The 10,850-nt window shown below is 36.6% G+C and overlaps 1 protein-coding gene across 1 annotated transcript; it reads left to right on the top strand.

Moving 5' to 3' along the window:
* The first annotated feature begins 415 nt into the window (after positions 1 to 415).
* On the top strand, positions 416 to 9,980 carry prxl2b (peroxiredoxin like 2B). Its single transcript, XM_057846145.1, has 7 exons — positions 416 to 602; positions 1,060 to 1,264; positions 2,639 to 2,690; positions 3,330 to 3,393; positions 3,475 to 3,550; positions 4,673 to 4,791; positions 9,824 to 9,980. Exons 1-7 carry the CDS (start codon positions 540 to 542, stop codon positions 9,848 to 9,850), a joined length of 606 nt encoding a protein of 201 aa, XP_057702128.1. The 5' UTR covers positions 416 to 539; the 3' UTR covers positions 9,851 to 9,980.
* Positions 9,981 to 10,850: the final 870 nt, after the last annotated feature.

Here is a 10,850-nt window from a genome sequence, read left to right as displayed (position 1 = left end):
TAATACAATTAAGAAAAACAGTGACTAATAATACAATATTATTTTTAAAATATATACAAACGTGAATAACTATGTTGAAATATGTGACGATTTAGGGAGAAAAATAACTTAATGTATGTTTAAAATATTTTAAATAATTTATTGAATACAAAATAGTGACTGTTATTTAAAAAATCCGAGGGTTATGAATGATTCTAAAATTGGATATTTCCTGGACAATACTGATATGGAAAAGATTATAGAATACAATAAATAAGGCGTGGAACAGGGCAAACGTTGATATCGTAAAAAATGTCACCTTTGTTCAGCAAAAGCTCGGTCTTCTGCTGGAGAATATCCCGCCTCTTTTGGTGGTCTTTTTTGCCTTCTGATTGGCTACTGCTTACTAGATAGCCTAATACGATTGGACAACAATGTAGTAGGCGTACCAGGAAGTAGTTGTTTTGCAACAACTGGCTTACATATTTACAATATCACGTACCTTCTGTTTGAAATATAAATTTTGCGTATTGTTGTTGTTTTGTTGTCTTTATTAAAACATGGCCAGCGTCGACCTTGTTCGCGTAGGGAAGAACTTGTTGAAGAGCGCTGACAACGGGGAGGTAATACATAAAACGTAGAGAGAGGAAACTATGGGATAAAATATGTTCAATTTGTACTACAATTATCTAACTTTCCATTTGAAGTTACTTGAGTAGTCTGACTATACCCTGGGGGTCTTTGACAACTGACTTAGAGACCTAAACTCATATAGCTGCTATCATACTGAGGCTAATAAGTGTTAAGTGGGTCTCTTGTGTGATACATAATTATGTTCACATGCAGAGAGATAGACAATAGATTGCATAAGTACTACCAAGGTGTACTTAGGTATACATTTACTCTGATCTTTTCTCGATTCATTTATAAAAGTTTTTATGTGAAGACATACCAAAATATAATTAAAATTAATTAAAAATATGCACTCAATTGCAGATACCAGTAAGACAAAGTACATATACTTCCCACCACAAGGAACAGATGAGTTTTGTCTAACTTTGTGCTTTTGTGTTTCCCCAGAGTGTCGAGCTCCAGTCTCTATGGCAGGATCGGCCAGTAGTCTTGTTCTTCCTGCGCCGCTTCGGGTGCCAAATTTGCCGTTGGACAGCGGCCGAGATTAGCAAACTGGAGCCTGACCTGAGCGCCAACAACGTCGCTCTGGTGGGAATCGGACCCGAGGAGTTCGGCCTCGAGGAGTTCAAGAAGTTGGGCTTCTTTAAAGGATGTAAGTGGTGTTCGTGTGATTGTTATTTTGAAGTATGGCTTCAGCTTGTGGCAGCAATTTACTCAGTTCTTAAACAGGTTATCCGTAGGGTCTTAAAAAGTCTTAATTCCAATAATTTGAATTTAAGGGCTTAAAATGTCTAAAATCTCATAAAACGTCTTAAATACAATTTTGAAATGTCTTAAAAATCTGTTGATGTTACTTTTATGTAGAATATGCATACATTTCAGTCTCTCATTAAATGATTCGATTTTAGAGGATGATATAACATATCTACAAAGCGGAACTACCTGTGCTGTCTGGTCCGAATTTATCGAACACCACCAAGTTTTGCTGTGAGTGCGCAGTTGTGTGTTAACAGCTTAGGATAGTCATAGCAGAGAAAACTTGAAAGACCGATTTACACTAGTTACATACATGGGTAAGTGCAAATTTAGTGACTTATCGCTTGAGAACGTACAGTTCAGCGCATGATTGAGGGAAACACGTATGAAGCACACTGTTCTTAGTGCAAGAAAATTTTAAAACTTGGAACATTGGGTATCAAGGCATTGGAATCCCATTGCAAATCTGAAAAGCACAAGGCAGTTATAAAATGCCAGCAGAAAACAACGTTTGGGGTTCACATGTTGCTTCAGAAAAGACAAAGTTCTAGTGTTTTTTGGTTAAGCCAGGGGTCCGCAAACCAAAATGTTGTAAGAGCCATGTTGGACCAAAAACCAAATATGTCTGGAGCCGGAAAAAATTAAAAGCCTTGTCTAAACCTTATAACGAAGGCAACGCTTGCTGTATGTATCAATATTCGCTATATTAGCCTACTATCAAAATGACTAAGTTGGCTACAAATACATAATGAGCCTTCATGATTAAAGTGCATCTTATTAAGAATGACGCACCATGTAACTACTCTTGTACGATGCCGCCTAAAGTTTAACTTCATTACAGTATTAATGAATTAGAAGAACATTTGTGTTATGTTTGTCCTCTTACAGAAACCATATTAAAACCAAAAATATATTTCCCTCCCCAATCTTATTCCATTTTCAAACATTTTTGAAAAAGCTCCAGGAAGCCATTAGGGCAATGCTAAAGAGCCGCAGGATTCTGACAGAGAATAAATTCAGACACTTTTCAAGTAATTCCGGGCCTCCAATCTTTCCTTAAAATCTTTTGTACTTTTTTTTCAGGTATCGTGGTGAAATGGGTCTTAAATTTGATTCATTTTGGTCTTAAAAATGTCTTAAATTTGCTTGTTGACCCTGCAGCAACCCTGTTTAAGCAAACTGCTGTTGAAGTCTTATGAGATGCGATGAGGATTGAATGTTTTTGCCCCTCTTATGAAATGAATAACAGAAAACTTTTTTTTTTTTAAAGCAATTTACATCGATGAGCAAAAGAAATGCTACAAGGATTTGGGCTTTAAAAGGTGAGTCGAGCCAATGTCACCGCAGCACAGTCATCTAATTACAAAATTCTGAATACATCCAGAGTCTGCCACCGAAGTAAAAAAAAAAAAAAAAAACGGCAATGTTTTACTCCTTTAAGTTGCTGTGGGAAAACTACAGGAAATCACATTAAAATGATAGAAGACCATATTTTGGATGCAATCTATCCTAAAAGTGACAGAACAGGCTTAGTAATGAAATTAGTCTTCCTTTCTAAGCTGCCCGGCCACTAAAAATTCTCTAAACAGAAGATGTCACACCCAGAATGAGCTGCAGAATTTTACAATCTGCTAGTATGCTTTCCATAGGCTTTCTATTTTCTTGTTCCTGTGTGCCCGTCCTGTCATTCTGTCCACATGTTCTAGCTAGCGCAGCACTAGAAAGCTCGACATGATCATTAATTCTGGTTGTGATATCACACCCAGAAAAGCCGAAAAAGTGGGCGTTCCCTGTTGCATTGATTTGGTGGGAATAAATATAAAATGGGAAAAAACAGCCAAATTTGATTGCCAAATTCATTTTCTATATGTAAAATTGCATTAGAGCAGTTACTTTCATTTTTTGACCTGGTCACCATTTCATAGCACCTTTAATAAATCTACGCTTGGATTGATTTGAAGGTACACAGCTTTGAGTGTGGTTCCCGCCGCTTTGGGGAAGAAAGTACGAGAAGTGTCTTCAAAGGTAGGAGTGTTTTCTTTCGCTTGTATGATTCTCCCACACACAAACTGACATTTACCTCTATTGCTGCTGCTTCACACATAGGCCAGCGCTGACGGCATACAGGGTAACTTCTCTGGCGACCTGCTCCAAAGTGGAGGCATGCTCATCGTTGCCAAAGGTACATTGACAAGCATTTTAAGTTTACCTTCAAGGTGAGAAAATCTAAATAACATTTTGAATGTTGTTCAAGTATAAAAACATAAGACATTGTATCCTTTAAAAATCTGCTACTCACAAAATAATAAACACAGCTTATTTTATAAAAATGTTATACCAATGTAAAAATGAGTCATTTACTGTATGATAACACTTTAAAAAGTTGTAGTACTCCCTCATTTGAAGATGCATGAAATACATAAATGTACAGTTTTCAATTAGTCTAGCATGCTTATCTCTGCAAAAGCAACACTTTTCAGGAAGACACAAAAGGGAGACATTTAACACGAAAGATCCTACATTACAAATGGGGGGAAATCACAAAAGGGAGTTGGGACTGGTTAAATATATAGTACTGTATGTTGAAGTTCCTCCAGAAGAGGGCAGTGCTCTATCATATGAACTGAGACTTTACATTTATACAGTACGATAAGTTGTATCTGTTCTTGTTGCTCAACAAATTGAGCAGTTTATACTCTTTGTCTTTGCTGGAACAAATGAATACACCTTCAATAATGTAGTCTGTAGGCTTTTCGTTTTACGGTGTCTTTCTTTTTTTCATTTTGACAATACCAAATGACGATGTTGACGGGGAAAAAGTGATGAAAGCTATAGAAGAGGAAGACTAAGTGAGCACTTTAGGTGTAATAAAGCAATTAGGAAAATTGTGATAGGAGTTCCACTAACGGGACGTGGCCCCCCCTTAATTTTTTGGCTGCCAATGACAACGATAAACATCCATTTCGTTTAAACTGGCTGCCAATCCTCCCATTTCAAATGGCAGTCAAAGGCAGTGAGTTAAAAATGTATATTATTATATTATTTTTAATCCAATACAGTTCATTTGTTAAGTATAACTGAATTCATATTTAACTTAATTTAAACCCATTTTTATCTCTTGACTTCAACAAAGCATTGTGTCAAAAGTAACAAATATGTTAATATGGAACATATTTGGTTTGACATTTGCATGTTTCCACTCTAATCTAATGTTCAGATTTTTTCTTCATGGAAAATGACTAGAAAGATGACAGTTTACCCTAAGTCATGGACTTGATATTTTTTTCTTTTCTTATTGCTAAAGGGGGAGAAAAGACTTTACTGCACTTTGTCCAGGAAACCCCAGGTGACTATGTACCATTGGAGGATATTGCAAAAGCTTTGTCCATTTCCTCCAATGCGAAAGCGGGACAGAAGCCAGTGGTAAGTCACGCTACTTAAACTTAGGTTACCTCAACAAGACGTTGTCAATGAGGGTTTAAACGGAACAGTCAGAAAAACATGTGTCAGTCACAACCCACACGTCAGTTCTTATTGGTTTTACGTCAGCACCACTGGGTGCATCTGACAGGCTTCTCCACGGACAATATCACGGTCGTTACTGAGTAGTTACGGCCCATCAACCCGGAAAATTTGGACATTAACTTGCTTGAAAAGGACTGTTAGATCACCGTGATGCTGTAAATATAGATATAATTTGCAAAATAATTACTGTACCCTTATCGCAATGTTTGCTAGAAATTCTAAAATCTGATGTTGTTCAACTTCAATTACGTAATCCATTTTGTGGAAGACATCATCCAAAGTCAACTGCAGTATAATTATAAAACATTTTATATCTCGTACAAAAAATATTTTAAAAACAATTATCTTGAAAAATATATAAACACTAGGCAACTTTTCAACCTTTATAAAATATTTTCATAACATTTGTGATAATATGTCAACTGACAACTAGTTGAATGACACCTCTTTTTTATCTCTAGGGGGTCTGTATCGCTTTCACTGGCACTAATTGACTTTGAGGAGGGCGGCAGGAACCCTGCCACACAAAAAAACAAATGTGCTGAGTGCTTTACAGCATACGTCCCTTCCCCCTTTTCCCATTCATTATAAAGACGGAAGTCGATGTGAACGCTTTCGCGCGAATGCTGCAAAGATGGCAGAGTTGTTGCAAAAAGTTTTGTCTGAGGAGGGAAAAAAAGAGAGGCTACCAGGATATATAGAATAAACATTGGCACAGCTTACACTCGCTGGCGTGACGTCAGCGCTGACGAGTTCGGGTGGGGTGGGGGTTAGCCAATCTAACCAGACGGTTGCAAACCATCATATGGTATTGTTTAGCCACAACTGGATTCATTACCTTATTGCTATTCGTGCTTCACACAGCCGCTGGAAACAGAAATGTTGTTTAATCCATTTGCAGACAAGCGGGAGATTCATTGTTGATTTTACAACACTGTTCGGGTGTGCGCTGGTCCTCATGGGAAACGCAGTCTACCTTAAGGCAAAACACTACCACTTTTGTCCACCGTGTTAGTGTTTCCTTGGGAAAGAGGGTTATTGGCATTATTTATTGCCCAACAATGATGCCACGATTAACCAACTTATTGACATTATCATTATAACCATTATTACCATTGTTACCATTATCAAATGAATCGACAACTATTTTAATAACGGATGAATCGTTTTGACACATTGTTGAACTAAAAATGTGCAATATTTAGTTTTAAATGTATTTTTCTCAGTTAAAAAAAAATCAAAAAGGAAAGAACAAGTAATACCTAAAAAATACAACTGAACTATTTGTTTATTTAATATTTAGGGGGGAAAAAATACAAAACCTATCCTCTGATATCCCGTGTCCTCAATCTTTCATTGGGAGTGACATCATTTGAAAAAAGAAAATAAAAGCGAGAAATATGAAGTCGTTTCAAATGATTTACTTTCGTGGGCCACAGAAAATGATGTGGGAGAGCCAGATCTGGTCCCTGGGGCTTGAGTTTGATACCTTTGGTCTGCCTCAATTAAATTGAAAAGTTCAAAGTCCTCAAATATTTCCTTCATAATTACATTTTGGGAACCAATTCTATTTGAATTTGTAGGAAGTTAAGTTTTTCAAAGTTTTTAATTGAAAGCATGCAGCATAGTCTTGGGTTAATGTGTGGTATTATATTCGTAGCTGCAAAATGACTTCTTTGTCAGTGTGAATGGAATGGTTCATCTGAAGAAATAAAAATTATCAGTTAGATATTATTATTTCTATTATCATTATATTATATTCCTATTTCTATTATATGAAGTTATTTCATCAAGAATCGCCAAAATTATTGGCCTGTGAAATTACGTACATTTTTTGTGTCACTATATTTCGTGGCTCCTACATGAGCATCAATTTGTAGAAGTGGTATTTGATTGACAGGTGAGTGGGTTGTAATTTCTGCACATTTTGCCGTCCACCCCTCAGCATTATAAAGTGAAGCGATTTGATTTTATTCAGAGTTAACAATACTTAGCTAAATCTTAAACAGAATTGCCTGCTTCTCATCATTGGCATTTGCTTCTCATCATTGGCATTTTTGCCTGCCAGAAACCTCTGAATAAATCCATTTGCTTTTTGAATTACTGACAAACCATTTTACAAGGATTCTGTTAAAATGTGCAGCATTTTCATTGGTTTCAGAAGGCATGGGACTATTTCATGCTTTTCATCAGCAGAAAGATCATTATTTTTTCCCCGAAGCAATCTTCTTTAATTATACTTAGTTGAGAAACTACTTGTGATTGATATAACAACATTAGGCAACTTTCCCAGAAAAGTCCTATCACATTTTTTTAAAACTTCATTTTAACCATTTCATGCACAGATTAGGATTATTTTTAATCCTTACAGGGCAATCATTTAACTCATTGGCTGCCATTGTTGGCCCTAGATGCTCAAACTATTTTGACTCCCACTCAATATGGATTGGACCTGAAGCACTGTCAAAGGCACTGAAACATGAGCATTCACAGTTTAAATGAATTGCAATGCAATGAGTTTAATAATATGAAAAAACGTGGGACCGTAACCAGTGTGTATTTCTGTTTGTATTGATTTAAATTGTATTTATTTTGGTTCATTAACATTGTATTGACTTATAAATGTATTTATAATTATAAGAAATAAGTATAAATTTTTGGGCTGTAAAATTTATCACGTTAAGGGGCGGTAATTAATTTTTTAAATTAATCACGTTAAAATATTTGACGCAATTATCAATGACGATCAGACCATCTATTTCTTTACACGCTTAATTAAATAACGCAGAACATATTGGTATACCATTTGCAGCCATTACTGTCAGTTATGGTTGTCCAACTTTCCAGCATGCATTTGGGCGAAGCAGGAGACAGTCTTTTTCATAACAAGCTTAGTTGAACACAACACAGAACATACTGTATACCATTTGCAGCCACCACTGACAGTCATGGTTGCACAACTTCCCAGCATGCATTTGGGCAGAGCGGGAGACAATGTTTTTCTTAACACGCTTAATTGATCACAACGCAGACCATATTATATACCATTTGCAGCCACTACTGTCAGTCATGGTTGCACAACTTCCCAGCATGCATTTGGGCTGGACAGGAGTCGATCTATTTCTTAACATGCTTAATTGGGTTAATTGATCACAACACAGACCATATAGAATACCATTTGCAGCAACTACTGACAGTCATGGTTGCACAACTTCCCAGCATTCATTTGGTCAGAGCGGGAGATAATGTTTTTCTTAACACGCTAAATTGAACACAGCGCAGTCCATACTGTATACCATTTTCAGCCACTACTGACAGTCATGGTTGTACAACTTCCCAGCATGCACTTGAGCGGAACAGTTAAGTTGCTACAGTATCATTTAGTGAAAGCACAACAAAAATAATATTCCTATCGCTCAAAAAAAATAATGTTCACAAAAAGAAAAGTGCTCAATGCATAGAGAACTGGCATTTCCAATCAAAATAGCTATGCAAAATACACATCAAACTTACTCAGACTTTGACTTGGCTAAATCTCTAATTTAAACTCGCCATTGACACCTTGTGGTGTATTTTCAATCACTACTTTACTTATCTTTCCATACCAACAACAATTTACAGAAAAATATGGCATATTTTAAAGATGGTTTGAATTGCAATTAATTATGATTAATTCATTTTTAAGCTGTGATTAACTCGAATATAAATTTTAATCGTTTGACAGCCCGAATAAATATCAGTATTAATAAAAAAAAAAAACAACAACAACAAAAACAACTATTTTTGTTGTGACCTAAAGGCAACTTGCCCAATAAAAGGTTAAAAGTCTCTAGTGTCACAAAAGTTTTTTTTTTAAACTACCAAAATAGCTTGCTCTATAAAGGTTAGCAGTCTTAAGTGTCAACCTTTGATAAGCTGTCCATTTTAGTAACCATTATTCCTGAAAGGGGTTAAAAGCTTGCTAGATGAATGAAAGTAACATTTTTATTACACTACTACATGCCATTTCTGTATACTTAATGGAACCAGTGTTCTGCCAAAATCTGCTACATCGGCGAAACATCTACATTAGTCGAATTTGACACCCAAAGTACTACCGTGCGCTCTAAACTTGTTTTGTTTAGATGCGTACAGGCAGAACGTACTAAAACAAATGCCTTAAGAAAATACTTAAATGTAGTTATATCAAATAAGGATGGTTTAAATACGCTACGTGACTAATGTGGTCAACTGCTTCAAAGCTAACAAAAAACACAATGGTTAAAAGTATGAGAGGGTAATCCATGCAAAAAGTATTTTTGAGGCAATGAAAAGGTTCTAAAAAACTAAATTAAAAAAAAAATAGTGAGTACTCGCCACTTCTAACCGATGTGCGCATGCGTGTGGCGCTCAGCATTTTGTAGGACGTTTCGCCGCGTAGTAAGGAATGGCCGAACACCAGTCCTCGTATTGAGCGGTAGATCTTACTGGTAGCATCTATTTGTCCTGTGACCATCAGATTCGTCAAGGCTGCTTGTGACGCCCTCCAAGCATACCTTTCAAACGCATCCGACTTCCCCGTGACCTGTCCCAAGTCGCAATACGCGTCTTTTCTCAACACAAAAGACCTCCTTTGTTGCAAAGCGCAATCCAAACGTTCAAGAAAATGAGTGTTAGTCACAAGCTGGCGGACGCGCTTGTTTGCGAGCGGGGCCGTGTCTACACTGAAGCCTTGTAAACGCGTGGAGGTCAGCGGTCGTTCCCGATAAATTCAGATTTTTCTCAAAAGTGACTTGACACATTTTTGTGAAGTACGTCATCTCTGCAGCAGGCTAGCCAATCACAGGGTACATAGGATGATGAAAGATAATATACGGTACCAGATGTTCTGAAAAATTCAGTGTAAATGTAGAAATGACAAGCTCTGATCTTTTTTTTTTTTTTTTTGCAGTGCAATGATGACGTTTGCACCCGATGAGGTCGTCGCATATCAAGTTTGATTTTAATCTCATCCAGTCGCAAGACCAGGCATTTAATTGTACACAAATGATTCTCTTACCTTGTTTGGAAAATCAATTTGCTTTTAATAAAATCACGGTCATACTTTCCAGATGCAAACTCTTGCTTTATTTTTTCCACTGTTGAATTCATAGTTCACCAACTCAACTAGTGATAGTTCAAAATTCTTCCCAAATCATAAAAATCAATTCACCTACATGTTTAGCTCGTAGTATCTACAGCCAAATGTGTCAAACTAGATTCATTAAAACATTTAAAATAGGGCTGAACCATATTGGAAAAACTTACATTGTGACTTTTTGGAGGTTTGCCATATATTGCGATATATATTATGATATTAAAAGTAGGCATGTGCCGGTAAGAGATTCTGGGGGTACGATAACCTGAAGCCAAAATATCACGGTATCACGGTATTGCAATTACAGATCTAAAATGTGTTACTTTAAGATACAGTGCCTTGCAAAAGTATTCGGCCCCCTTGAATCTTGCAACCTTTCGCCACATTTCAGGCTTCAAACATAAAGATATGAAATTTAATTTTTTTGTCAAGAATCAACAAGTGGTACACAATCGTGAAGTGGAACAACATTTATTGGATAATTTAAACTTTTTTAACAAATAAAAAACTGAAAAGTGGGGCGTGCAATATTATTCAGCCCCTTCACTTTCAGTGCAGCAAACTCACTCCAGAAGTTCAGTGAGGATCTCTGAATGATCCAATGTTGTCCTAAATGACCGATGATGATAAATAGAATCCACCTGTGTGTAAACAAGTCTCCGTATAAATGCACCTGCTCTGTGATAGTCTCAGGGTTCTGTTTAAAGTGCAGAGAGCATTATGAAAACCAAGGAACACACCAGGCAGGTCGGAGATACTGTTGTGGAGAAGTTTAAAGCCGGATTTGGATACAAAAAGATTTCCCAAGCTTTAAACATCTCAAGGAGCACTGTGCAAGCCA

The sequence above is a fragment of the Corythoichthys intestinalis genome, chromosome 9 (assembly GCF_030265065.1).
Source record: "Corythoichthys intestinalis isolate RoL2023-P3 chromosome 9, ASM3026506v1, whole genome shotgun sequence".
Lineage (NCBI taxonomy): Eukaryota > Metazoa > Chordata > Actinopteri > Syngnathiformes > Syngnathidae > Corythoichthys > Corythoichthys intestinalis.
This window is presented reverse-complemented; position numbering and strand designations above follow the sequence as displayed.

Bases quoted from the DNA above. Each gene is read 5' to 3' on its own strand.
- prxl2b (XM_057846145.1), top strand. From the start codon at position 540: ATGGCCAGCGTCGACCTTGTTCGCGTAGGGAAGAACTTGTTGAAGAGC. The intron at 2,691-3,329 runs GTGAGTCGAGCC...ATTGATTTGAAG, and splicing joins AAGGATTTGGGCTTTAAAAG to GTACACAGCTTTGAGTGTGG. The intron at 3,394-3,474 runs GTAGGAGTGTTT...CTTCACACATAG, and splicing joins TACGAGAAGTGTCTTCAAAG to GCCAGCGCTGACGGCATACA.